This window comes from Pogona vitticeps, chromosome 13, assembly GCF_051106095.1.
Source record: "Pogona vitticeps strain Pit_001003342236 chromosome 13, PviZW2.1, whole genome shotgun sequence".
NCBI lineage: Eukaryota > Metazoa > Chordata > Lepidosauria > Squamata > Agamidae > Pogona > Pogona vitticeps.
In genome coordinates this window covers 7,606,345-7,632,420 of record NC_135795.1, presented here as the reverse complement: position 1 = coordinate 7,632,420, position 26,076 = coordinate 7,606,345, and the positions used below count along the sequence as shown (strand labels likewise).

The window sequence follows — 26,076 nt, the reverse complement described above, 5'->3', positions numbered from 1 at the left end:
AAAGACAAAAAGTCAAATCTGATACAATTCCACACAGAAATCCAAAAATTCACTGGCCAAAATTAGTGGCACCCTTAACTTAATATTTGGTAGCATGTGGCCATGTCTGGTGGGTGCTGTAATCCAAAACAAGAGGTCACCAGTTTGGTGTGGTTGCATTTAGAAAATGAATGAACAAACATGGATTTATAAAACGATGCATAGTGTGGAGGAAAGGGGATAGGGTGAAGTTTGTTCCCCCATCGTATAATACTGGAATTCCCTGTTTTCTTATGAAGCCAGGTGGAAGTGAATACAGGAATCAGAAAAATAATGATTTTGTACAGCTTATAGTAAACAGATTTGTTTTTAGAAGACAGGATACAAGCGATTCTGATTTAAATGGCTTTAAAAGGGTATTGAAAAATTTGTGGAGAATAAAACTACTGGTGATTATTAGTCAGAGTATCTGTTACTGCTAGGATCAGTTTGTTAAATTTCCAGCAGACTTTAGTCACACTTGCTCTACAATAACATAATCTCTGTATATAACAGCGGCACCAACACTGCTCATATCTTTTTCATTAATAGGGAAGCGGTCTGGGAGCTCCTTCCTGTTCTTCTCTGTATACCAGAAGACTCTTCTCCTGTTTCTCACATTACCTATTTATTGAAAAAAGGCCTTCACGGTGACAGTACCAATGGTGTAGAAGACCATTTCAGCACTATGACAAGAGAAGGATAGTTATAGCCTTTGAAACGTTGGTCTGCAACTTCCATCAGACTTAGGCAACCTGGCTAATGGAAGCTGCAGGTCAACATCTAAAAGACCTTGTGTTTACCCATCTCTCAGCTACAGTATCATTTGGTATTATTGGACAAAGACCTTATGTTGACCTAGTCCTTCTAATCTGACATGTTAAATAAGCAGGTTATTTTCTGATGCCCTTTGGGGATTTATTTGAAGGATGTGTGACGGTATACAACTAAATATACAAATATCAACTGGGGCATACGTCACTCCACCATAATTGCAAATAACAGTTTGTCAGGAAAGAAGAAACCAAGGGAGAGAAAGGAAAGGTCTGACTCTTATTCGCATAATAACAAACAAGGGTTCGGCACTCTCCTGATCCAAGTCACTGAGAACTAGGAAACCTAGGAAGCAAGAGATGGACTCCCATTTTAAATGAGATCACAGTAAATTTCAGGTCCTCTTCGTTCATAATCAACGCAGGTTTGTACTTTTAATTACTTTTTCATACAGTTCAGTATAGGAAAATCCCGAGTAAGACATGCAAAGCGATGAAAGAAGTGGCAGGGCTTGCAAGAGATGAGATAACAGGGGCAGCAGGTGATGCCGTCTTTTCCCAAGAGCTCCCAAAAGGGCAACAGGTAATAACCCTTTTGTCTTGACATTGCAGGCCCTAAGCTCCAAAATATCATAGACAAACCAATACAGTACACTTAGACGGCTTCTCGGTTTTCCTCTCAGAAATGTTCATGGGGTTCGGTGTTGTCTTCTCTAGCTGCTCAAAGTGTGACGTTCAAATAGCTTCTTCCACGAAACTTTGCATACTGCAGTTGATCAGGAGGCCAACCAAATAAATCAGATCGTGGGAGCCGTTTCCCTCCTGAGGCTACACTTTGTTCAGAGCTGAAAATGCTTAGAAGTTCCAGGATTCAATGAAGGGATTATTTTCATTCAGAAATGCCGTCATTGTGACTGAAGTCAGCTTGAACCACCTTCATAAGGACATGAAAGCAAAGCTTTATTTTACAAGATGTGTATATATATATATATATATATCTACACAGATCTCTGGAAAATAAAAATTATGTTCTCCTGCATCTCTTCCGTTGGCACGCTTCAGCATCTGTACTGCAAGAGCTATCTGAATCACTTCCAGGAGAGGTAGATGATGATGACTGAAGTGAGCCCCAGTTCATGCTCAGCACCCAACCAAGTTTGTTGTTCAGAATTTGCTTGAGTCCTGGGGGAAGAGGTAACACCTCTAGGGTATCAACATAATCAGGAAGTAGTTGGCGCAGGCGATAACAACAGAGGTACTGCAGGGAAGTATGGGTAGCGCAGGAACGGATGACTTTCATGCTGCTTTTGGCTGCCGTCGAGCACACCATGGGGTAAAATCTCTTGTTCTGCAGTTTGGTGGCAGCCACCCCTAGGTGAAAATATCAACAAGGAGGTTCAACGTTAACACATGGCCACAGAGATGGGAAAAACCTACACATATACTCATCTGGAACCTTCAACTCATTGCCCCAGCAGTCTACGGAAGGGATGAGGAATTCGAACACAGTTCCAACTATCCTTCAATCACTAGCCAAACAAGTAGGAGGTAACAGCAACTGGGTTATTCTATCCCTTAACATTACTGGAAACTTCCTGGGCTAACAAAAGACAGCAACAGCATCCTTTATATTCTCTATTTATGAACAGCAAAAATGAACAAGGTCTAGTGATGTTACTTCTAGAATATCATACCTCATCTGAACAGTTTTCAGATATGAAGGGTAAGTTCAACATCTGCATAGCTCATCTTTTACACACACTCACTCTCTCTCTCTCTCTCTCTCTCTGTTCCTTTGGTTTAGGCTATATATTGTTATTTTCAACCAATAGATGAGGTGTGAGAGGCTTGGGGCTCATTTAGCTGCAACTCTTGTGTGTTAATTCTTTGTGGCAGGGCGTGGAAGAGAGAAAAAGAACAGGCTTACTGATTAACCTTGAAGAGCCCCTCAAATTTTCCCCATTTCTCCCAACTGAAGAAAGGGAGGTAACATGACAAAACACTCTCTTCCAATACCTCCTGCTATCAAAGCTGTGGATTATAGATAATCTATGCCATATCTGGCATGTTTAAAGCTACTTTAAACCCCACCCTCTTGCTCTTACCTATACATTTCCTGTTTTTGAAAAAAGTCAAAGTCCCGTGCCACGTGTCCAGGTGCACCCCGATGATGGACCCTTGGCCAAATCTTGTTGAGAAGTTGGTTCGGTCTCCCTGGTGATGAAGGAGCCCTAGAGGACCATGGGAAGCCATGATTACAATGCACACTGCAGATTAATTCATTCCTCCTAATTATTTGTGCTTTAGACTCATGGGACGGGAGAGAACACTTTGGAGGTCATTCAGTCCAACTCCCTGCTCAGTGTAGGATCTGCAACACAAGATGTAATTACACAACACCCAAACAGATAGCTATCCAGCTTCTGCTTACATACTTCCAGTTAAAGAGAATCCACAAACTCTGGAAACTGTTTGTTTTGCTGGCTTTTCCCAAGGCCAAAATTCTTGACAAACCTGGCATGAAATATTAGCAATAATTCACCTCTCAAAGGCTCTGCTTATACAGTAAAATAGTACTTTTACTTTTTCAGTTAATAAACAGCACTGCTCTTTTGCATTGATACTGAAGACAGGCACGACCTGTCCAAACACCTTTGTAATCTTACTTCCTCCAAGATGACTTCCTTTGTGTGGGAGAGTTCATGCATTCATTCAGTACTGAGCAATGATTCATGAGAGATCAATCATATTTCAGATACCATCACAAGAGGGCTATTACTTCAAAAGAATACGGTATTTTTACAGAACAGCAGCAACTAGTAATTATGTTCACCTGAGCAAGAAACATCCACATATGAATCATACATCACTTCCAATTATTACCAAATGTTCATGGCAGGATACTTTTGGTACTGCTTGTTACCTGTATATGAAAGTCCCCAGCTATCTTCATCTTTGCCCAGCAGGCTACAAAATGTGTGACGATATTTGTCCAGATTCACATCTGATGTCCCAATTCCCACCATCTAGATTAGCAAAAAGAGGAAGACAGCACAAAGAAGGTTATAATCATATGATGCCAGTTATGCAAGTAGCCCAAATAATACAACTTATACCAACACTGGCCTCCACTGAACCTATTTAAAAGTTCTATGGAGCTTATTTAAAAACAAGACTCTAGGCCACTGGTTCTTAACCTTCGGTTACTCAGGAGTTTTGGACTGCAACTCCCAGAAGCCTTCACCACCAACTGTGCTGGCTGGGGTTTCTGGGAGTTGCAGTTCAAAAACATCAGAGTAACAAAAGTTAAGAACCACTGCTCTAGGCAAAACCACATGTTAAGCAATGCTTCTGAACACATTTTAATTCACATTCCCAATTTTTTAAAGCAAAATTCATTCCTTAGATTAAGGGAACAGCATTGTGGCAACCACCTGTTTTTGGACTGTAACTCTCAGCAGTCCTAGGCTGCATGGCTAAAGGTAAGGGATCATAGGAATAACAGTTCAACAACATCCGGAAGCCAACAATTACTCAACTCATTGTTAAATACCAAAACAGTCAAGCAGCTATAATTTCTTCCTTTTTTTCCTAACAGGCAGTTGTGTTAGTTTGTTGAATAGCTGAGAAACAGCAATGGAACATCTATAAGACTAAGTACTATTTAATTTTCATAAGCTTTTGGTGTCTAAGCACACCTTTTGAGGTAAATAGGTCATCTGAATAAGTGTGCTTAGACACAAAAGCTTATGAAAAATAAAGAGTAGTTAGTCTTACAGGTGCAATATCACTGCTTCTTTCTAAGTTATCCATATTGAATACAGCCTAATAAAATTTGATAGCTTGGTTTCAGGTTAATTAATGATTATATAATCATTAATTAACCTGAAACCAAGCTATCAAAGTCAATAAAACTGCACCTAAATATTTTTCTTACTACAAAAAATGTCCCTCCCCTGACACTTCCTATGGGAATTCACCCATGTTTTGAGCAGGGGAATACCCAAATCATTCTGGCTCACATCCTGAGGCTTCCAACTGGTACATCAATTTGTTCTGCCGTGCTAAAATTAATTATTTTATGAAACAGATATCACAGTGTAAGATAATCTGCTTTGTAGATCACATGACTTTAGTCATATGACTTTAGTCATATAGGCACACAAGCAGGAAAGACTGGTACAAAGATGGCATTTGGGGGCATGTGACAAAGTGTCTCTACTGATTTTTATTCCCAAGCAATCTGATAAATATATCACTCCAATGACAACAAAACAACACCCTGAAACATGCAAATCTACTGTCTTTCATACATGATCTACAGCAAGGCCTAATGTACAAGTAGTAAAACTGTGAGCTGGGCCTGCTTTCTGCAACAACTACTGAGGGACCAGTAATCTCAGTACTGGTTCACATATATGAACGTGCCTTCTACTAAGGCAGTGATGGCGAACCTTTGGGCCTGAGTGCCTAAACTGGGGGGGGGGGGGGGACAACCTGACGGGTGGCAGCAGAAGCGGAGGCGGCGGAAGGGGGAATCCCAGGCACGGAGGTCCCTCCAGACCCCACTCTGGAGCCGCCTCCAGTCATGCCCAAACCCGCCACTGCCTGTAGCTTGGCCGGCCCGCCACCACCGCCAGCTGCTCCGAATCCTGGCCCGCTGCCTGTCGGGGCGCTAGCACTGCGGCTGCAGCCACCTCCTCAGGTTTGGCTGCCAGGGGTAGCTATCCAGCGACTTATGGCTCATGTGCCCGCAGAGAGGACTCTGCGTGCCAGCCGTGGCACACGTGCCACAGGTTCGCCATCACTGTACTAAGGTAAACTGCCTAGATGTGAAGATCGTCAGGGAGTTCCATCACCCTCCCAGGTGCATTTGGTGGAGACACAGGGGAGGGCCTTCTCTGTTGCTCCTCTTAAAGTCCGGGACTCCCTCCTATGGGAGACCAGCCTGGTCCCATTTTTGCTGTGCTTCCACAAGGAGGCCAAGGACTTTCTCTTCAGGCAGGCTTTCCCTTCATCACTGGCTGAGAGGATTTTTCTTTTTTTAAAAATGTGATTGTGCACTGCTACTTTTAAACGTTTTTAGTACTGCTTTCATTTACCATTCTTAATATATTTAATTCTTTTTAAATATTGAAATAACTTATTGTTTTCAGCTTTTAGTATGGTTTCTTTTGAATTAAGTAAGCTGCCTTTAGTCCTTTTTTTAGGAGGAATGGCAGGAGACAAATATTTTAAATGAATGAATAAATAAGCAAACTGTCAATCCAGTCCTGAATTATCTAGTGTTATGGAGGCCATATTTTTGGACTACAACCCCACCACCATTGGCCATGTTTGAGGGGAGTGGCAACCAGTTAACACCTGGAGAGCCAAACACTGCCCATCATCATACCATATCAGTGCCATAGACTGGTGAAGTCATTTTGATTTCCCAGAAGTGTTGCCCCTCCGCCAGCTCCTTGTTGCCCCGAATGGCAGCAGTACCACAGCTGTAGTCCATGTGGAAATTAACCTTGCGGTTGTCACAGGTCAAGAGCGTTGCCGTCGATTTGTTCAACTCATCCCACACCCAGTCGAAATCTGGGAAGGAGGCAGAGGAAGTAGCAAATTTTCAACCAGCCCACTCAAATTGTACCCCTCAAAAAGTTCTCAATCTCTTTCCTCAAAAAGCTGGTGTCGTCCTCACTGAAATACTGTGGTGCCTCGCTTAACGATTGCCTTGCTTGACGATGAAATTGCTTGACCATTAGGTTTTTGCGATTGCTAAATGATGGTTTAAATGGGAAAAATCCGCTTCACGATGATCGGTTCCCTGCCTCGGGAACCAATTTGCGCATTAAGACGATCTAAAAACAGCTGATCGTCGGGTTTCAAAATGGCTGCCGGGTGTACAAAATGGCCCCCCGCTGTTTTCTAGGACGGATTCCTCGCTTTACAGGTACCAAAAATGGCCGCCCCTATGAAGGACCTTTGCTGGACGGTGAGTTTTCAGGCCATTGGAATGCACTGAACGGGTTTTCAATGCGTTTCAATGGGATTTTTTTGTTTCGTTTGACGATGTTTTCGCTCTACAGTGATTTCACTGGAACGAATTAACATCGTCAAGCAAGGCACCATTGTACTTTGGACTTGAGATAAGGGTTCAATAAAACTGACTATAAGGGATGTGTCATTCAGGTTTGTTTGTTTGTATATCCAGTTAAAGGGAACAGAATATGATGAGAAAAATCTCTATCCAAAATGATGGACAGCCACTGCCACCATGAACAGACCATAATGGGCTATTACTTGAAATAAGAGAGCTTCCTATATTCCACCACAGTATTCTAGGGCACCAAATGTTTCAAATTTAACATTTCTCACAGGTATTATGAATCAGTCTTTCATTTCTAATAATCTTAGAATTGCAAAGCTGGAAGGGACCCAATGGATCACTGAGTCAGTCCAGCTCCTGTCAAGGAGGCAGTGGAGAGTCGAGTTCTCAACACGTGGCTCTGCAGCCAAATACTTTAACCACAGAGCTATCCAGCAGTTATCTTTTAAAAAAATATGTTGCATTAATTTTCCTCTAATGGTTTCAAGGCGGCAACACCTTCCTCTATCCACTTTATCCTCACAACAACCCTCTGAGGTAGGTCCTGCTCAAAGACTGTGAGACATGCTCAAGGTCACCCGGTGCTCTTAGGGGCACAAAGCATTCCAGAAATCAAAGAAAAGACAGGATGGTCCAAACCAATCAATTATAACTATGTACCAAATCTGGATGCAGCAGAAAGTCTGCCTTTGTTCTGTGCCAAATTTGGGGACATCTGGGCAAACCGACAAAAGTAGACATTTGAGATCATAGTCTCATGAGGTATAGTCTAACACTTTATATCACAGTATATCACAATGGTGTTTCGGGGTATGTCCATTTCTTTGCCATCTGAACTTCTAAAATTGCTGCCAAGATAGAAGGAGGTATTTTAGTTCACCAGTATGCTCATTATCTAGGATTCCAAACTGATTTCTTCACTTCATCTTATCATGCCTAAGGAGCTCACAGTCAGCTATTGAATTTTACCCAAGATTGGAGTCAACTAAGGACTAGCCTGAAGCTGCAATGTTCCATTTATCAGTCAGGGAAGCTCAGTTTGACTTTGGGTCAAATCGCGTAAGTAAGAAGTGCTCCTGGCACTTTCACTTCTCTGCCTCTTAATTACAAAGAACTCAGCTCATTCCCAGCCCATCTTTTCAAGGACAGTAGCAACCCAGAAGAAAGTACTGGAGAACTTCCTTACATTCATCTTCTTCTCCACACTGACAGTCTTTGATTCGATGGATGGTATGGAGGCTGGAGCAGTAGGGAGCTTCGTTCTGATTCTCGCAGTTACAATAGGACTCTCCAGTCACAGGAACAGCTGTGGGTATGGAAGGCAACAGAGAAGGATATTCCAGTTCTGAATCAGAGTCGCTGTGCTGCAGGTGGAGAAAAAGAAACAGCACGTCGGTTCTCTAATAAATTATTAACAACCAGGCAAGGTACCTCAAAGTATTGTTAAAACATGGATTTCCAAAACTTTTGGCATTAGGTTCCCCACTTTGATTTTTGAGGAATCCTCACACATCCCACCTAATCTTTACCTTTTCAACCCCCAAAATTCAAATGTATAATTTAAAAATGAACAAAGATATGTCACAAAATGTATCAAAGTAAGCAAAATCAGTTTAATATAAGAATATACTCAATGCATTTCCTTTGTTTAATTGCAGCCATATCAAAATATTTTTTCTCCTTTGCTATAAAATTGGTAACACTGGTAAGTTATTGTGAACTGTTATTTATTTATGCTAAAATATGGGCAGCTGCCTCCTAATATACAACCCCATCCTCCATACACCAACACTACTAGGACCAACTGTATTGTGCCAACTTGAGTTTGGCATACGTTTTCATCAAGATAGGTGACAAAGTAAAATAGAACATTGTAAAATTTTAACTGCTCCTCAATGCATTGCCTTCCTCTAGGTTTTGGACTTTGTTTTTTTCCTGGCTATCTGTGTTTTTAAATTAGGACTTCACATGTTCAAAATAGGAAGCAAAGTTTCAAGTTTCTCAGAATCCTTCCAGGGAAGAAGCTGAAGAGATGCTATTGTTCTCCAGAGCCCAAGACATTCTGAATCCTTCACTGGGTGGTGTTTACAGACTGATCTAATCAATTTCGGGGAATTCACCGTGAAATGGCAAGGCAGTGTTTTAAAATCTAAAAAGATATACATGACTCATGAAGTCATGCAACTGGATCAGTCTCTCTGCAATCAAAAACCATTTCAATAATGTAATAAGACAGTGAGTACTTGGCACTGGACCTTAGGAAATCCAACTCTGAGTCCTTATGCAGCAGTGGTTCCCAACCTTACGTCCCCAGATGTTCTTCACCGCTAGCTGTGCTGGCCAGGATTTCTGAGAGTTGTAGTCCAATAACATTTGGAGACCCAAGGTTAGGAACCACTGATATAAAGTCATGACACTCACTGAGTGGACTTGGGCTACTCATTCTCTCATTTGCCCTGGCCTACCCTACAGGGCTGTAGAAAGGACAAAATGGGAATGTGTCTTGAGCTCACCAGAGAAAGACATGACATGTAAATGTAACTTATGAATAAACCGTAAATAAATGTTAGTATTTCATTAAGGAGGTCAATATAGAAATTATGCGGATGGTATAGCTGTTCACAGCCCTACCTGTCCATCAGAATCGTACGACCATCCATGGGGCCCAGAAGCCAATGCTACTGCTTGTGAGTCTCCATCATACCGCACTCCACTGAGGACATAGTGCCAGGCTCTGCTATTGCGTATACGTCGGGACATTGTGTCTTTGGAGAAGTAATCTGGAAGGTAAATCCAGAAATGAACTCAGGACAAAAACAGGTGTGCCTTCTTGAAGATTTATCTTCTCTTCCAATGGGCTGTTAACTATATAACAGGAATAATTTTAGAACAAACTGCCAATGGAAAAAGCAGTACAGAAGACAATAATATTGGACATCAACTCCTTCCCCAGTGACGTGGGGCAGAAAAACTGATTGTGACGGAACCCCATAGGAAACATTGTTGTGTGAGGCGGCAAAATTTTCAGAAAAAGCCATCGTTGTGTGAATTTATCGTTGTGTGAGGCACTCGTTGTGCGAGGCACCACTGTATGCTTTCTCTCATGCACCAAGCAGGTTAATCTGAGGCACTGCTTTCTGGTCAAGGAAGTATGGAAGTGCATAACCATACACAACATGTGGTTCTCGGAGCACTCACTGAACTCAGCCTCCAAAACGTCTCGACAAACATTTGTCACTCCTGCCACAAATCCAGATTCGCTCCTTGTTACTGAGTATCTATCACAGCTTCGGCAAGACGGTGCTGATATGTTCCAAATGTAAAGGTGAAGCGGTATAGCAGGAACTGAAAATAAGGCCTTATAACAGCAAACAGCCCTTCATTAGTGACAGTGTGACTGGCAAGTTCAAATCTGATGAGCATTGCCCAGCTACCTCCATGCCTCAAGCTGCTTGCCTCCATCACTTCCCTCCCTCCATCCTCCACATGAGGTCAGGAGGGAGCTTCCTTTGACCCATCTACCCACGAAAGTCCCTTTCTTTATCCTTCTTTTTACTTTTAGCTAGAAATTCCTGAAAAGAACTGACTTTATTATTCACGAGGCCCATAAATGCATTTTAAGATTTACAAACTGCAAATAGGCATCCCAGCGATTTGCAGTTAGGTGCCAGATTTATATAATCTTGCTTATGCTGTAGTTGGGTGCATTTCCCCAAATCTGTGTACACTTGCTTTCCAGAGTCTAAATAAATAAATAAATAATAAAGAGTAGCGTACCAAAAAAATTTTTTTTAAAAAAAAATCCATACTTAGAGCGTCCTTACTCTCAGGCTCACAAGAGTGGTCGTATTGACCAGATAGGCGGGGTACAAACAGAATAAATAAATAAACAGAAGAAATTCAAGGGAAAGGATTCGGAGTGAGGAGAGGGGGGAAAGTCCTTTCAGCCACTTCTGAACAAATCCAACTATTGTGATCTGCCGGATCCTGCTTCCCCCCCAACCCCTCACACCGTGGGCAAGGCAAGAAGGGCCGCCCGCCCCCCTCACCGTGGACGGTGAGGAAAGAAACGGACGGGAAGAGCAGCGCCGCCGCCACCGACTCCTCCCCGAGGCCTGCGCCTCTTTCTCTCTCTCTCGGCCAGGCTCGGCGGCCACTCTCCACACAGAAGCGGCATCTTTTGCCAGGCTCCCCGCCAGGCAGGCAGGCAGGCAGGCGGGCAGGCAGGGCGCCGTCTGGGTGAGGGGCCAACGGTCGCCCGGCGGGCTGAGGGGAAATGGGGGGCTCTCTGGCGAAGCAGGCCGCGACTTGGCCCTGAGGCCGCCGCCGCCGCCGCCCGTCGCTGTCCCACCGCCCGCTCCCCCCCCCCAGCCGTTCCCTCCCCTCAGGACGCGGGCCCCGCTCTTGACCGCGCGCCCGCCCCCACCTCCTGCCGCCGCCGCCGCCGCCTCGCCGCTTCCCTTCCCTTCCAGCGCGGGGCAGAGAACCCTCCACGCGACGCATCCCCGCTCCGGCCGCGCCCATTGGTGGCGGCTCCTCCGCTCCCCTCCGTCTCTCCGGCCTGCGTCACTCTCCCTCCTCGCCCCGCCCACAGAGCCCGAGGCCAACCCGGCGCCCCGAAGGAGGCCCTCTCTCTCCTGATTGGACGCTCCCGTCCAAAAGACAGCCATCCCCGCGCGGCGGCCCCTCCTCCTTCCCGACGCCTCAGCCCTTCAGGGAGAGGGGAAACCCGGATTGGCTCCTCCTTTGGTTTCCAGGGAGACACGTTCCTGTCTCGAAGGCGGAAGCGGGGTGGGGTGAGGGGGGGAGGCCAATAGCCCTGCGCGCGAGGACGCCGGATGGAGACGCTTAAATCTGGCCAATAAACGGTGGCGGACGAAGGCGTTCCCTCAAGGCGATGACGGGCTGAGGAGAGGAAAGCGAATCGCTGCCTGATTGGACGCGAGCGGGGGCGACGGGAAAATACAAATCACCCCAAGGGGGGGTTGCGACCAATGCGGTGTCGGCAGCCAGCCTGCCTGCTTTGTCATTGGAGACCTGCCTTGTCACTCTGGCAGATGGGAGGCGGAAGAGGGGGGGAAAGTGGTCCTCAGTTGCCTGCTTATTCGTTGAGGTTCTTGTCACTCAAGGGGGAAGCGGAAGTGGTGGGTGGTGGTGGAAGGCACATGGAGAAGGAGGCGGCGCGGGGTGAGTGGGCGACGAAGCAGCGTCTCAGTTCGTGGGGATGGATGGCACCCCACTGGGGGGGGGTCCGGTTGGCGCCTCGGGTGGGGGAACGACAGGAGAGCATTCCACAGAAGGGTCTCCTCTGCGTTCATCCTGGAGTGTCTGCAGCTAAGATCGTTATCAGTGGGGCGGCGTTTTGCCCTATGCCCTGTCCTCCCTGGTCACTATAATCATCATCATCGCAGAGCTGGAAGGGACCCCCGGAGACCATCGAGTCCAGCCCCTGTTAAGGAGGCCCAGTTGGGGGTGGGGGGAATCGAACTCGGGAGATGCCTAAACCACTGAGCTGTCCACAATGGCTTTCCTTTAAAATATTATGATATCCACTAGTGAGTAAGCAATAGTACAGTACATAACTGTAGCTGCATAATTCAGGGGTGCTTCCTGACATGTGGAATCCATCTCCGTGAAACAGTGCAGAGGTAGTCGGAAATAGCTGGACCCATTTTAAATTCAGATTGCCTGGGAGAACCCAGGTTCACACCCCCAGTTAGCGACCACACTTACTAGGTCACCTTTTCTGTTCTTCATGGAGTTGTAAGGGAAAGTTGAAGACATGCACGCCACTCATAGATCGGTGGAGAAAAGCTTTAAAAACAGATTGACAGATTTTGTTGCAACAAGTGCCACTGGTCCTAATTTTCAGTCAGTGGTCGAACGGAAAATATTCATGTGCGGACAAGTGCTGAGTCCAAACAGGTAGTCCAGCTGTGTAGGTCCATCTCAAATACTAGTTTTTAGGGGTTCCCTCTTCATCAGTTTCATTATAAAGGCAGGCAGTCTAAATTGTGCACTCAAGACCAACAAAAGCCACTTGAAAATACTTTTCAGTACAACAGGTGGCTTATAGCAATATAACCTCTGACAACTGAGCAAATTAAGAGAGAGCAGAAATGCTTGTAGATGACAAATTACATGGCTGCCCTTGCTGAATCTTTAAATACTAGGTATTCATTAAATACTAGGTATTCAAATCTGCAAGGCGAGGCTCCTCTATACCACTTATTAAATTGACGGCAATGTCATGTTCCTATCTTTATACCAGAATATTTTGATGTAGTATTTTATCTGGGACTATTAAAAGTATCAGAGAGAAAGAATCACAGGTATACCAAAGCCTGTCTCCAGAGATGTTTGGTTCTAATCTTAATCAAAGGAAGGAAAAGGCTCCCACAATTTTACCTCTTGTTGAATTTGTGATGATTTCTGCCAAGGTTATGGGAGGCTTGATATCCATGAGAAGTTCTTGGCCTTTTCCACTCAGTTTGCTTTCTTCCCTGGTAGAGTGCCAACAATCCAGTTCTTCAATATCCATCCCTTAATATCCATTAATGTGTCTTCTGAGAAGATGGTATCAATTGTGTCTAACTTAGTAAGGAGCTTCCAAATATTTTCTTTCGGTCTGTCTCTGTAAATGCTACAGGAAGTTCCAGGGTGACTCAGGTAGTTCATAATTATTCAACATTGCATCCTGAGTTTGTGATCACTTAATAGTCGTGTTTACATTTTGCATCCTGGATTTCTTGCACAGAGTAAATGGCTGAAATACCACAAATTCCAAGCATGTTGCTTTAGAACTGGGCTTCCATTAAACTTAGCAGAAGCATTGTAGTTAGTTGTAGAAGTGCTGCTGTTACTCCCACTTTTCTATTTTTATTATTTTAAAAAACTGTTGTGCTAAAGACATGATTATGTGATCTGTATAAAATAAGATCCTTGCTATCATCTCCTGCTTTCTTCAAAGTAGCAAAAATGTAATGAAATCGTATGTGCTGGATTTGGGCACTAGTACCTGTAGTCGTAATGAAACTGTGCTGCAACTCAATTTAAATTTTAAAAGTGCCAACCCATTCTCCAAATTAACACTTCATTTTCTAAATGACAATTCCATCCCCTGCCATTATTTTTTTTCAGACTTGCCGGCCAAAATATTGGGTGAGGGGCAGGGGATCCATGCATTTGTTTTGTTTTCAACAAGGTAGAAATCATAGGACACAATGTAGGGCAGTCTTTCAAAAGAGGTAAAAGGTAAAGTCCAAATAAAGTAATTAAGAAAATGATCCCAAATTGCAACGAAGTGGGAGTGATGGAGACACATCTTTTGCAGGGCTATGCCTGTCCCTCCTGTGGTGTAGCATGAAGCAGGAGAGGAATGCGGACATGGGGTATAACTCCTCCCATTTAGGGCCTGGTGCAACTTTTTAAAGCATAAAGCCCTTGCCAATTTTCCATTATGCAGCACATCTAGATGTCTTACCTTGGTTCTCTTGTGTCTTATAGAGAGGGGCAACCTGGCTGGGGTCCAGCACATCATTCTGGTCCTCTCTGGGAAAGGGGGAGTTGGAAAGAGTACCATCTCAACAGAGCTGGCCTTGGCTTTATCACATGCTGGGAAAAAGGTATGTTCTGTTTGTAATAGTGTCATTCATGAGTTTTTCTCAGCCTGGAGTGGGTGTGCTTCTGCTGTCACTCTTTGCAGTCCTGGCTGGGCCTAGGAGGAGATGCAGTCCTTGCGTGAAAGAAAACCTTTGATTTTATATTTTTAAATAGGTTTTTTTTACACTAAAACAAGAGGCCAGCAGCTTTTCTTGGAAGACAAGCAGGCTCATGAAGAATCACCTCTCCCTTGCAGAGAGTTCAAAGTGTGGGGTAGCCTTTTTACTGTGCCAACTCCAGCACCTGTAGGACCAGCCTTGGGGGTGACAGGTTCCTTGTGGTTTACACAGTTCTTAACTAGCTCACCCCCCTTTTTTCTTTTTTATTTAACCAAACAGCAAAGGATCACAAAGCAGTGATTAGGCAAACTGGAATGTGACTGACCCAACTGGTTCCTGGAAGCTGGATCTCTTGCTGAACTGGAGCATACGGGATCAGGGATATAACTCAGGGCAACTAGAGAACTAAATTCCTGCCAGTGGGAAAACTTAATTGGAGAGTGGCATGTGCTCACCTGTTTCCTGCCTAGGTTTTTTGCTCTTCGTCTTTGGGTCACATATGGCTCTAACACGACTTTTTCTTCCCTATACCTACCTACACACACTGCTAAGGAACAAAATTGCTAGCATTTATCGATTAGTTAATAAGCATGAAGGCTGGCAGCCATGACAGAGATGAATCAAAGGGATGGGTCAAGAACTTGTCCTAGCCAAAGAATTTGCATCAGCAACATATCACTGCCTGAATCTCTCTTCTTGGACTATCTCGCTTAGGGCTTATCTGATGCTGCCTTGGCTTTTGACTGATAAAGACACCAGACTGAATCCTTTTGTGCAACTCCACATTCATAAAGGCTGATGATGTCATAAACCACGGACTTTAATTTTTAATTTAAACTTTCCCATCCATTCCATTCATGTTCTGAGGCTCCATAAGATCCCCTTCAACCTGGGAAAGCCTTGGAAAGCCTTTTAGTATCTGAATATCATTGCCACTGGTTCCACAACTGGCCAACCATTGGATTTAACTCCCTGTATTATAATCATCTGAAAAGTGGAGATCATCCAGTCCAGCCCTTGTCAAGGAGGCCCAGTGGAGAATCGAACTCCCAACCTCTGGCTTTGCAACCAGATGCCCAGATCAGTGAGCTATGCTGATAACACACTTGTCATCGGAGTGTAGATGCTTATATAGTCAAAATTGCACTATTGGCCCCACAGATCAGGGGTGTCAGTGGCTTGGGGAATTACCAAAAATACACATATAAAGGAATGCACTTGTAAAGAAAAGAATAAAAGGCTTGTGAGGAAAAAGCCCCAAAGAGCTTAATAAGGGTTGAATATGTTCACGGTGCACAATATGCGAACTGACGGAGGAAAAGGAATGCAGTGGAAGGAATAAAATGGAGCCTCCTTTAAGAGGACACGGCAGACTGCACCACTGTGTAGGAAGCACTGGACAGTGGTGGTGGTTTTTCAGAGCCTTATCCTCTACCCCTTAGCACAGTGTATCGGCTGCGCATGCAACCCCTGCATGTATTTGTGGCTCCCAACCTCTCTCAGTTGAGAAAAATAAGATTTTGATTAAAAGAGGGGAACTGCTAATCACAAAGGATTTCCCAGAAAGGCACAGTCTTATGTGAGTGAAAAGCTGCATTTAATTTTGACTAAGAGAATGGCCGTGGTCTCTTTAAAAAAAACACGTTAAAACATTTCTGGAGGAGTTTGGTCCCCACATCTGACCTACCATTCCTGACCACCTATGTTTAGTTTAATGGTCTCCGTTTGAAGCTTTAGCACAGTCGTTCTAACAGAAGTAGGTTCTGTCTTCTTTCTGACAAATCTTTCCTCAAAGATTTGTCATTTCCATGTATTCTATCTGTATTCCAATGTAGGTCGGGATCTTGGACGTGGACCTGTGTGGCCCCAGCATCCCTCGCATGCTCAATGTGCAGGACTGTTATGTCCACCAGTGTGACAGTGGATGGGTCCCAGTCTTTGTTGACCAAGACAAAAGCATTGCTCTCATGTCTATTGGCTTTCTTCTGGAGAAGCCGGATGATGCTGTAGTCTGGAGAGGACCAAAGAAAAATGGTACGGGATTTTTTAAAATTTATTTATTTATTTTTTGCCTTTACTGCCTTGCATTTACTCCTGTAATGAAATTCCTTATTAAGCCAACAGAAGAAGAATTAAACAGAAACTTGGAGATGCTCAGTGGTGGGGGGGACACAGGTTTATAGTTCTTCATATTGTGTTTTGTGGTCATACTGTAAAGTATGCACTTCTTCAGTAATAAAATTAGAAGTGTTTAGGATTTAGAGAGACACCCATGCATCAGTCTTATTTGCACCTGAGTGGATACCTATGGCTTTCCAGTTGTTTTTTTTTTTTTGTTTAGAGCTCCCATCAATCCTAGCCAGCAGAGCTAATTATCAGTGATTGTGAGAGGTGAAGGTCCCAAATCTTTTGGAGAAGCCAATGCCCACTCATTTGCTAAGTTGCTGTTGTGAAGGGACAGTTTACACAGGATCTGAAAGTGGTAGCTCGCTCACACATGCTGGCAGAATATGAGCTTCTCAGGACCCTGCCCCCAAATCTCTCCATGTGCACCTGTGTTTACAATGTGGTAAGCAGTGATATAAACATGAACAGGCATGTGCAGACAACCTTAAAAACTGACAATCTTTTTTTTTAAAAAATGTTTTTAAAGGGAGAAAAACATTTGGATAAAATCACAGGCCCAAAGCCTGAATAAACACAATGGATATTGTCAGCTGAAAGTCTCCATTTGAAAGTTCTTGGGAGAGAGTTCTAGGTTTGGGGTGGAATCACTAAGAGGGCCATCCCGCAACTTCCTGTCCCTGTGCTCCAGTGATATTGGTGTGTGAGAAAGAAGAGATCTTCTTTGAAGATCTTCAGATAGTATCATAAAATCATTGACTTAAAAGGGGTTGATAAGGCCATCAAGTGCAGCCCCTTCCACGCTGCAGGAATCCCCACTTGAGGCAGATCTGACAGATGGTTGTCCATTTTTTTTTTTAATTCCTCCAGCGTTGGAACGTTCCCCACCTCCCGAGGTAATTGGCTCTATTGTCCTACTGATCTAAAGACTCGGGCAGTTTTGTACCAGTGACATTTACAGATAGAGACATCATGAATGGTTACTTAGGTAAGGCATCCTTCAGTCTCAAGAGACTATAGTAACGTGCTCTGCATAGAGGTCTTGGAACAGTGTCTAGTGTGGCTGAGAAGGCCAATTCGAGAGTGACAATTCCTTCCATGCAGAAGACATATACAGTCTGTCCCCCCCCCCCGTCCAGCTCTCTGATTTTGCTGGTTTCAAGACTGCCTCTTTGCCTCAGCCTGCTGGACAAGGGTCTCTTCAAATTGGGAGAGGCCATGAAACACCATCTGCCTCCAGGCTGTCAAAGTTTCCCATCTGTTGAGGTCCATTCCTAAGGCCTTCAGATCCCGCTTGCAAATCTCCTTGTATCGCAGCTGTGGTCTCCCTCTGGGGCACTTTCCCTGCACTAATTCTCCATACAGAAGATCTTTTGGAATCCGACCCTCAGCCATTCTCGCGACATGCCCAAGCCAATGTAGATGTCACTGTTAGATTCTCTTCAAATTCTTCTCAAAAGTGATATATTGTGCATTCCATGATATGCTTCTGTGTTTTATAGCTTTGATTAAACAATTTGTGACTGATGTTACTTGGGGAGAACTCGATTTCTTGATTGTGGACACACCCCCTGGGACCTCTGATGAGCATATCTCCATAGTAGAAGCCCTTCGACCTTATAAGCCTCTTGGGGCAATTCTAGTTACAACGCCACAGGTATGTGCTGCTGCCTTGGGTTTCTGGACTGTTGCTTGAACCGTTGACCTTGTACATTTCGTTGAATAAGTGAAAATTGCATGGACTTTTAAAACTAGGACAAATACGTTGCCTGTGACTGGAAAATAATGGAAGCTTTAGCTAAACAGCCAGTTATTGTATTACATACATTTGTATCCCCTGTGCAGAGGATCTAGCTGGGAACATGAAGCAGTGTCTTGAAGTCACCCAGTAAGTTTCATGGCTCAGTTAGGAGTATCCTGGATAGCCCAAATTCCAGTAAAACACATTAACCACCAGGAATATTTGCACATCTTGACTGACCAACTTTGTTACTTCCAACTAACATTCCCTTTAAGGCAGTGGTTCTTAACCTTTGTTACTCGGATGTTTTTGAATTGCAACTCCCAGAAACCCCAGCCAGCACAGTTGGTGGTGAAGGCTTCTGGGAGTTGCAGTCCAAAACTCCTGAGTAACCCAAGGTTAAGAACCAGTGCTTTAAGGTACGCAGGCACATAGCGCTGCATCAGGTACGCACCGCCGAGCTGGTGTTTTCACCCATTTGCTTCCGGTTGCAGCTCGAATCCTGCGCGCAGGGGGTAGAGCCTCAGAACAGCACTTCAGAAAATTAGAGGGAATGTTGCAGTTCCAACCCAATATGTAACTCTCTTCTTCTTGTAGGCAGTGTCTGTAGGGGATGTGAGGCGAGAGCTAACATTTTGCAAGAAGACAGGATTACGAGTCCTTGGGATTGTGGAGAACATGAGTGGGTTCATCTGTCCACACTGCACGGTGAGAACTGCATGTTTAGCTGAACAAGGTTAGAGAAGTTTGCCGGTGTTCATATGAATGATAAATGCATTCCATTGCATTAAAGGTGGATGGTTAGGTTGCCTGTATTTGGTTATCTGATACAATTCATGATGTCCACTGCTTTCTCAAGGTTACTAGAATGCCACAAGGTGAGAAATTCATGATTCTGTATCATGTGTCTTGCTTTTTTAAAATAAAAAGCAGATGAACAGTCCCAGTGTGAATTATTCCCTTAAAAGCTGCTGTTTGCTGCAGGAAAGAAATAGCAGCTTCTCTCCTGGTAGAAGGGGAGGGAGATGTTGTGCCCTCAAGCACCATGCATGGGATTTTCAGAGTTTTGTCTCTTGTTATGGAGGTTGCTAGTTTTTTTTGAGGGCCACCATGTATCAGCAGAGACTACTAGTCCCATGGAGCCTAAAATGTCACATCCACTCTCTCCTTCTGCAATGATTGTAGAGAAGAAAGTGTTTGCCTCATAGATGTCGTAAAACTCCTCTGAGGACTTGGATTTTTTGGCTACAAGCGGCAGAATTCTGGAAGGGGGAATTCCTGGTGAATTGTGTAAGTTGTGGTGGAAAACAGTCCACGAATCCAATGGCTATCAAGCACTGTGCTGTCCATTTACTTCCTTGAGACAAGGATCCAAAGTCTCATCCTGGGAATGTTATCCCAACAGATCGCAGATGAGGAATGTGTAGTGGTCCAGAAGTTGGACAGCAACTTGTACTAGACCCCACCAGTGCTGCTAGTGCTGAGGGATGATTGGAATTGTAGTCCGACAGCATCTGGAAGGCCAAATATTTTTCATCTTTGGTTGACGTCCTCTTCTCTAGTAAAGGCCTAAATACAATAGCTAGTTCAAACTAGACCTGCTGAATCTATAGGATTTATGTAAATGCTTAATCACTGTTAATTTAATGGATAATATCTACTTAAGAGGTAGTACTTTGATGTAGGCTGAAGTGTCTATTGCCTGTGTAGTTAAACTTCCTCTTTTTATTCCAGGAATGCACAAATGTATTTTCCAAAGGGGGTGGTCAAGAACTGGCCAAACACTCTGGGGTCCCACTCCTTGGTGAGTATTTCAATTAATCCAAAGGCCCTCTAGGAAAAATGTGTGGCAGTATGTTAAGATTTTTGATGTACGTGGCTATTGTGATGAAGTGCTCTCTTTCCAGTATCAGACCTAGAAAGGTACTCCGCTGTTAGTGTGTTCCTTCCTCTTTTACCTTTCCTTGCTACCACTCATTCCTGATTAGCCCAATCCAAGGAGTTGGGTAGGATCCCTCTTGGTTTAAAGGATGCTTACTTGAGAGTAAGGAGAAAGTGATCAACAGTCAGCCAGACAATTAGCTGTTCTCTCCCTTCTTTAACTTCCATGGTCCACATGGAAAGAAACAAAATTCTAAAGAAGAAATGTAAGAATCCAGCTCAAGACGAAGTGCTATTAATTTTCTTAAATGGGGGGGGGGGGTGAGACTCAGCTTTTTAAAAAAATCCCAGAATTGTTTATAACTGAATAAAGTTACTGAAACAAAAAAGAAAAGAGAAACTTGATATGGACTAAAATAATAATTTAAGAAATGCAGTACAAGAATTCTGTTCTACCTAAATGTATTGTGAGTTGTGTGCCATAGCAAATAATCTCACATAGACACCAGGGTCCCTTAGGCTTTCAAAGAAGCTTCTCTTTTCCTGTTCCAACTTGGAGAGAAGGGATTTTATACCTAAAATGGTGTGCTGTTCAAATCAGTCTGATGTAATGATTAACAGCTGTGAGGTGATCAGTGACAGAAAATTCATGTAGATAGAAAGAAAGGCAAGAAGGGGTGGGGTTTGCCATAAGAATGTCAGAATTAGCAAGAATGTGGCTGATAGTAAAAGATTAACCATATCTTGTCAGAACAGCCTTGGGCATGGAGAAGGGAGTGCTGTTTGGGACATGATTTGGTGCATGAAATGGAAGCTGTTGTCCCAGCCACTGTACAGACTTTTTAAAACTGGTGGGCATATCCAGATGTTTTCTGGCCTATCTTACCACCTTAAACAGCCCTAATCTCATTTGATTTTTGAAGCTAAGCAGGAAGCAAAGCAGCTTGCTTAGTACTTATATGGGAAACCTGGCAACCACAAAGAAACACCGGATATCTTTAGGTAAGACAAGGAAATCATAGAATCATAGAGTTGGAAGGGGCCAATAAGGACGTTGAGTCCAACCCCTGTTCAGTGCAGGAATCCAAATTAGAACAGGTATAACAGAGGGTTGTCCAATTTTCTCTTTAATGCCTCCAGCACTGGAGCGCTCATCACCTCTCAAGGTAACTGGTTCTGTTCTCATATTCCTCTAAGAGTTAATAGGTTTTTCCTGATATTCGGCCTAAATCTGGCTTCCTGTAGCTTGAGCCCTTTTATTATGTGTCCTGTGTGTGCTCTGGGATGATCGAGAACAGATTTTGCCCCTCGTCTATATGATAATCTTACAAGTATTTGAAAAGTGCCGTCCTATTTTATTTATTTATTCGATTTTTACCCCGCCCCTCTAGACAACGTCTACATAAGTTATTTTCCCTTGGACTTCTTTTCTGAAGGCTCAACATGACTAGTTCTTTCCTCATAGGGCTTGATTTCTGGTCATCTGATCATCCTTGTTGCCCTTTCCTGAACTTGCCCCAGGTTATAAATAATCCTGTTGGAAGCCATGGAGAGATGCTGCCAGTCAGAGCTGCCAGTATAGGGCTCCATGTATGAATAATGACCGTAAGGCATGTTCCTAGCTGCTATCCTGCCTAACCAGTATAGCCAATAGCGAGGAATTTAAAAACACTTGGAGGTCCATGGTTGCCTGTTGCATCTTGTTTGGTAGGTACAGTAATAGTGTAACTCATTACAGCAGGATTGGGGAAGCTGTGGCCCTCCAGACTCTCTACTGCGCTGCACCCCAAAACCCCATACAATGGGCCAGTCAGATAAGTGTGTTGGGAGTTGAAGTCTAGGCTGGCTCGAAGGTCAAAAGTTCCATAGTCTATGGGTTTTATACATTGTAGTGGAGAAATTCTGGCCCTCTAGAATGGGTTTGCTGACAACCCCACAGCCCCTTGCCATTATTTTATTTATTTATTTATTTTATTTATATCCCGCCTATCTAGTCGCGAAGACTACTCTAGGCGGCTTACAACAAAGTTAAAATACAGCCGTGCTGGGTCCCCGTTCAAGGTTCCCCACCCCACCACGGAGAACATATTGATTTCCAGATGTTGCTGGACTTTCTTTACCCCTCTCCAGTTGAAAGGAAGTCATAACCCTTGCAGTCCAACCAGCTTCACTTCTAGAGAGCTAAAGAAAGCAGGAGTGCTCTGTAGTCAGAGAATAACCCAGCAAAAGATAGATGGATTATTTAGCTCAAGATTCAGGTGTTTTATACCTGACCTGGTACTTTCCAGAGATTCTGAAGTCAACTCCCTGATTGTTTACAATGCCAGCAAGGATGTATAAGTTGCGTTATTCAAAGGATGTGACAAACTTGATTAGGCATCCTTCAGTCTCAAGAGGCTAGGGTAACGTGCTCTGAATAGAGGAGTTGGAACAGGGTCTAGTGCAGCCAAGAAGGCCAATTCGAGATGAGACAAACCATGTTGCTTATCCTTGCTTTATGGGGAAGAAACATAGCTCATTCAACAGAACTCATGCTTTGCCTGTCCTGATTCTTTACGTGATGAATGAATTAGGAATCTAGCTTCTGCTGATTTATTAATTTAAAATATTTTAATCCCACCTTTCTCCTTAAAAAGAACCCAAGGCTAAGGCATTTGTTTGAGTCTTAAGATGTAGATGCTACTGCCAAATGAGAGTACAGTGGTGCCTCGCTTTACAATTGCCCCGCATTACAACAAATCCGCTTTACTACGATCTTTTTGCGATCGCAGTTGTGATCGCAAAACAATGGTCTAAATGGGGGAATTTTGCTTTGCGATGATCAGTTCCCTGCTTCGGGAACCGATTCTTCACAAAACGATTTTTAAACAGCTGATCGGTGATTTCAAAATGGTCACCAGGTAACTAAGAGCCTCGTGGCGCAGTGGTTAAAATGCTGTACTGCAGCTAAAACTGTGCTCACGACCTGGGGTTCAAATCCCAGGTAGCCGGCTCAAGGTTGACTCAGCCTTCCATCCTTCCGAGGTCGGTAAAATGAGTACCCAGCTTGCTGGGGGGGCAATGTGTAGCCTTTATAATTAAAATTGTAAACCGCCCGGAGAGTGCTTGTAGCGCTATGGGGCGGTATATAAGTCCAATAAATAAATAAATAAATAAAATGGCTCCCTGCTGTGTTTAGGGACTGGTTCCTTGCTATACAGGCAGCGTAAATGGCTGCCGTATGGAGGATCTTCGCTGGACAGTGAGTTTTAAGCCCATTGGCATTTAAGTGGGCTTTTTATTTTCGCTTTACGATGTTTTCACTTAATGGCGATTTTCCTGGAACGGATTATTGCCGTTAAGCAAGGCACCACTGTACTATGCTTAATCAGGATAGATGGTTGTCACCTTTAAGAGGTTTCTGGACTATAGTTCTAAGAATCCCTCTAATTGGCTATGATAGACAAAGCTGATGGGAGCTGCAGATCAGGAAGGTCTGGAGGGCCACAGTGGGCACCCCTGTGCTGGAGAAGCCGGTGTTTGGCAGCTTTCTACAATGTCATGTCATTTGTGCACGTTTACTTCTCTTTTTTAAATCTCACATCATTTGCTCCTGCCTCTCTTTGCCCAGGTTGTGTGCCTCTGGATCCACAAATCGGTCGGAGCTTGGAGGAAGGAAAAGACTTCCTTCGGGAATTCCCCAAGAGTTTAACCTACCCTGCGCTAGCCGGTATTGCTCAACATATCTTGACTGGAATACCCAACCGCAGTTCCTGAGCTGGGAGGCAATTTACACTCATCACTAAGAGAAATTAGCTGCTTTGATCTGGAAAACAGCTCAACAGCCCAAGGAGAGGATCTTCGGACAGATCAAATTTAAAAGGGGCGTGATGAGCAAAGCATGGCCCTTGGCGTCAGAACCTATGTTTTCTTTCTAGATGAGTGAATGCCACATCTGCCTTGAAGCAGCCAAGTCTTTACTTGGATATTTAAACATATTGTCAGCTTTTTGCTGGCATAAATTTGGGTCAGGCATGGCACCCCAGACTGCGTGGCATAGTCATGTGTGCAAATGCCTTGCTTGATCTGTGTCACTTTTAATTCCATTTCCTTGTTGCCGAATAGAAGCAATTATGACTCAGGAATTATTGGTAACCAATATTCTATATTTTGTTAGGATTATGGCATGCACATTTGTCTGTTTATATCTTGTCTCCTGTTTTTTAGGTACGATTATTAAGACATGCAGAACAAAAATAAAAGAAAAATAAAAACAAAAGTATTGTGGTATCATGAAGATAACATCAATACCATATTGCTAGTTCCTGTTAGAATGCACCTGTTTACTAGCAAAAATTTATATACAGCGGTGCCCCGCATAGCGACGTTAATCCGTTCCAGGATTAACGTTGCTATCCGGATTAACTAAGTTATTTCCATGACCCCAGATATATTATGTTTTACTCTTAGACTGACTTCTCCAAGCTTCTCTGTTTTCCATTTTTTTGTCTATAACAAATATTACAGTAATTGGCCTATAATTAGAGACATTACTTTTTTGGACAACAACTTCTAGAATACTTCATTTAATCGTATAATAGCCATCCAGATGGCAGTGCTGGCTGGGATATAAAAAAAGCAACAAAAACTTTTCCCTATCCATAATTTTCTGGAATTTCCCTCTCCTAACAGAGATCCTGCTGTAAATGAAATGGTTGCATTGGCTCCTTTCTAGTTCTTCGATACAAGGGTGAGTGTTAGGGAGAAATTGAATTTTTGTTTGTTTGTTTGATTAAGAATTTCTTATTTACATAAAGGGCTCTCATCCATGCAGATATAGTAATATACTTAATTTTTCCCCCTTTGGCCTAAATCCTTAGAACTTATTTGACTCGAACCTTCTATGAGAGATGGCTAGGAGAGGAAATGACTGAACACCCCCAGGAATCACCTTCAACCTCCAGCTGTAACCACTCATCCCTTTGCATACAATTCACTCTTAATTATTCAGCCACCTCCCTGACCAGTAGGGGATTATTTCAAAGCAGAATTTTTACACACACGCATGCACACACACACAAACTTGATTGCCTGGATTGGCAGAATTTAAGGAATTTGAACTGCAGGTCAGACATCTAAAGAGTCTTAATTTCTATTAGCCTGGATGTATTCCCAAGCGCTAAACTCTTTTTATTGTATTTGCTCAGTTTATAGTGTGTCTGCCTGAAGAGGCGGGGGCCGCCCGTCTGTGTCTGCTTGAGCTCACCCTTTTCTTCTTTGAAAAGGAGTTGCAAAATTCAGTCTGAGCCGAGGGTAGGAAAGCCTCTCCTCTCTTAGTGCAATGCAAGAGACATTTTCCGGCCGAAAGGGAGACGACGGCGATCCAGAAATCATCAGACTACACCAGGGGTGGGCAATTAATTTCTATAGGGGGCCACATGAAAAATCTGAACTGTGTTCGGGGGCAGAACCAACTTTACTTAAAAATAAAAGATAAGCAACTGATCAACTTTAGACAAAAAGCTATAAATGGTTTTGATGTTCAACTTGTTCAGCGAGAGAAATCCAGTCTGTCTTGGGCTTGTACAAGTGCTTGAACACCAGACTGGAGCGACGACCGGCGGGCCAGAGAGGAGCAGCTCGTGGGCTGTATGTGGCCCTCGGGCTGCACTTTGCCCAGGTCTGGACTACAGTGGACCCTCGACTTACAGACGGCTCGACTTACAGACTTTCCGAGTTACA

General features: G+C 43.7%; 2 protein-coding genes across 3 annotated transcripts; one reads left to right on the top strand and one right to left on the bottom strand.

The window, feature by feature from the left end:
- Positions 1-1,200: 1,200 nt before the first annotated feature.
- Positions 1,201-11,488, bottom strand: SPSB3 (splA/ryanodine receptor domain and SOCS box containing 3). The gene is made up of 7 exons (XM_072982874.2): positions 11,315-11,488; positions 9,520-9,668; positions 8,075-8,252; positions 6,187-6,374; positions 3,715-3,817; positions 2,897-3,022; positions 1,201-2,162 (listed from the first exon to the last, which is right to left on the bottom strand). The coding sequence occupies exons 2-7, from the start codon at positions 9,646-9,648 to the stop codon at positions 1,816-1,818; spliced, it is 1,071 nt and encodes a 356-aa protein (XP_072838975.2). The 5' UTR covers positions 9,649-9,668; positions 11,315-11,488; the 3' UTR covers positions 1,201-1,815.
- A 482-nt stretch (positions 11,489-11,970) lies between these two features.
- NUBP2 (NUBP iron-sulfur cluster assembly factor 2, cytosolic) lies at positions 11,971-24,613 on the top strand. 2 transcript variants are annotated; one of them, XM_020807824.3, is made up of 7 exons: positions 11,971-12,075; positions 14,395-14,513; positions 16,445-16,643; positions 18,236-18,390; positions 19,072-19,210; positions 20,209-20,278; positions 23,966-24,613. In XM_020807824.3, exons 1-7 carry the CDS (start codon positions 12,054-12,056, stop codon positions 24,138-24,140), a joined length of 879 nt encoding a protein of 292 aa, XP_020663483.3. In that variant the 5' UTR covers positions 11,971-12,053; the 3' UTR covers positions 24,141-24,613. The 2 variants fall into 2 exon arrangements, with proteins under 2 accessions (XP_020663483.3, XP_020663485.3); XM_020807826.3 differs by having other exon boundaries at positions 11,982-12,075; positions 19,072-19,182.
- The last annotated feature ends 1,463 nt before the right edge of the window (positions 24,614-26,076 follow it).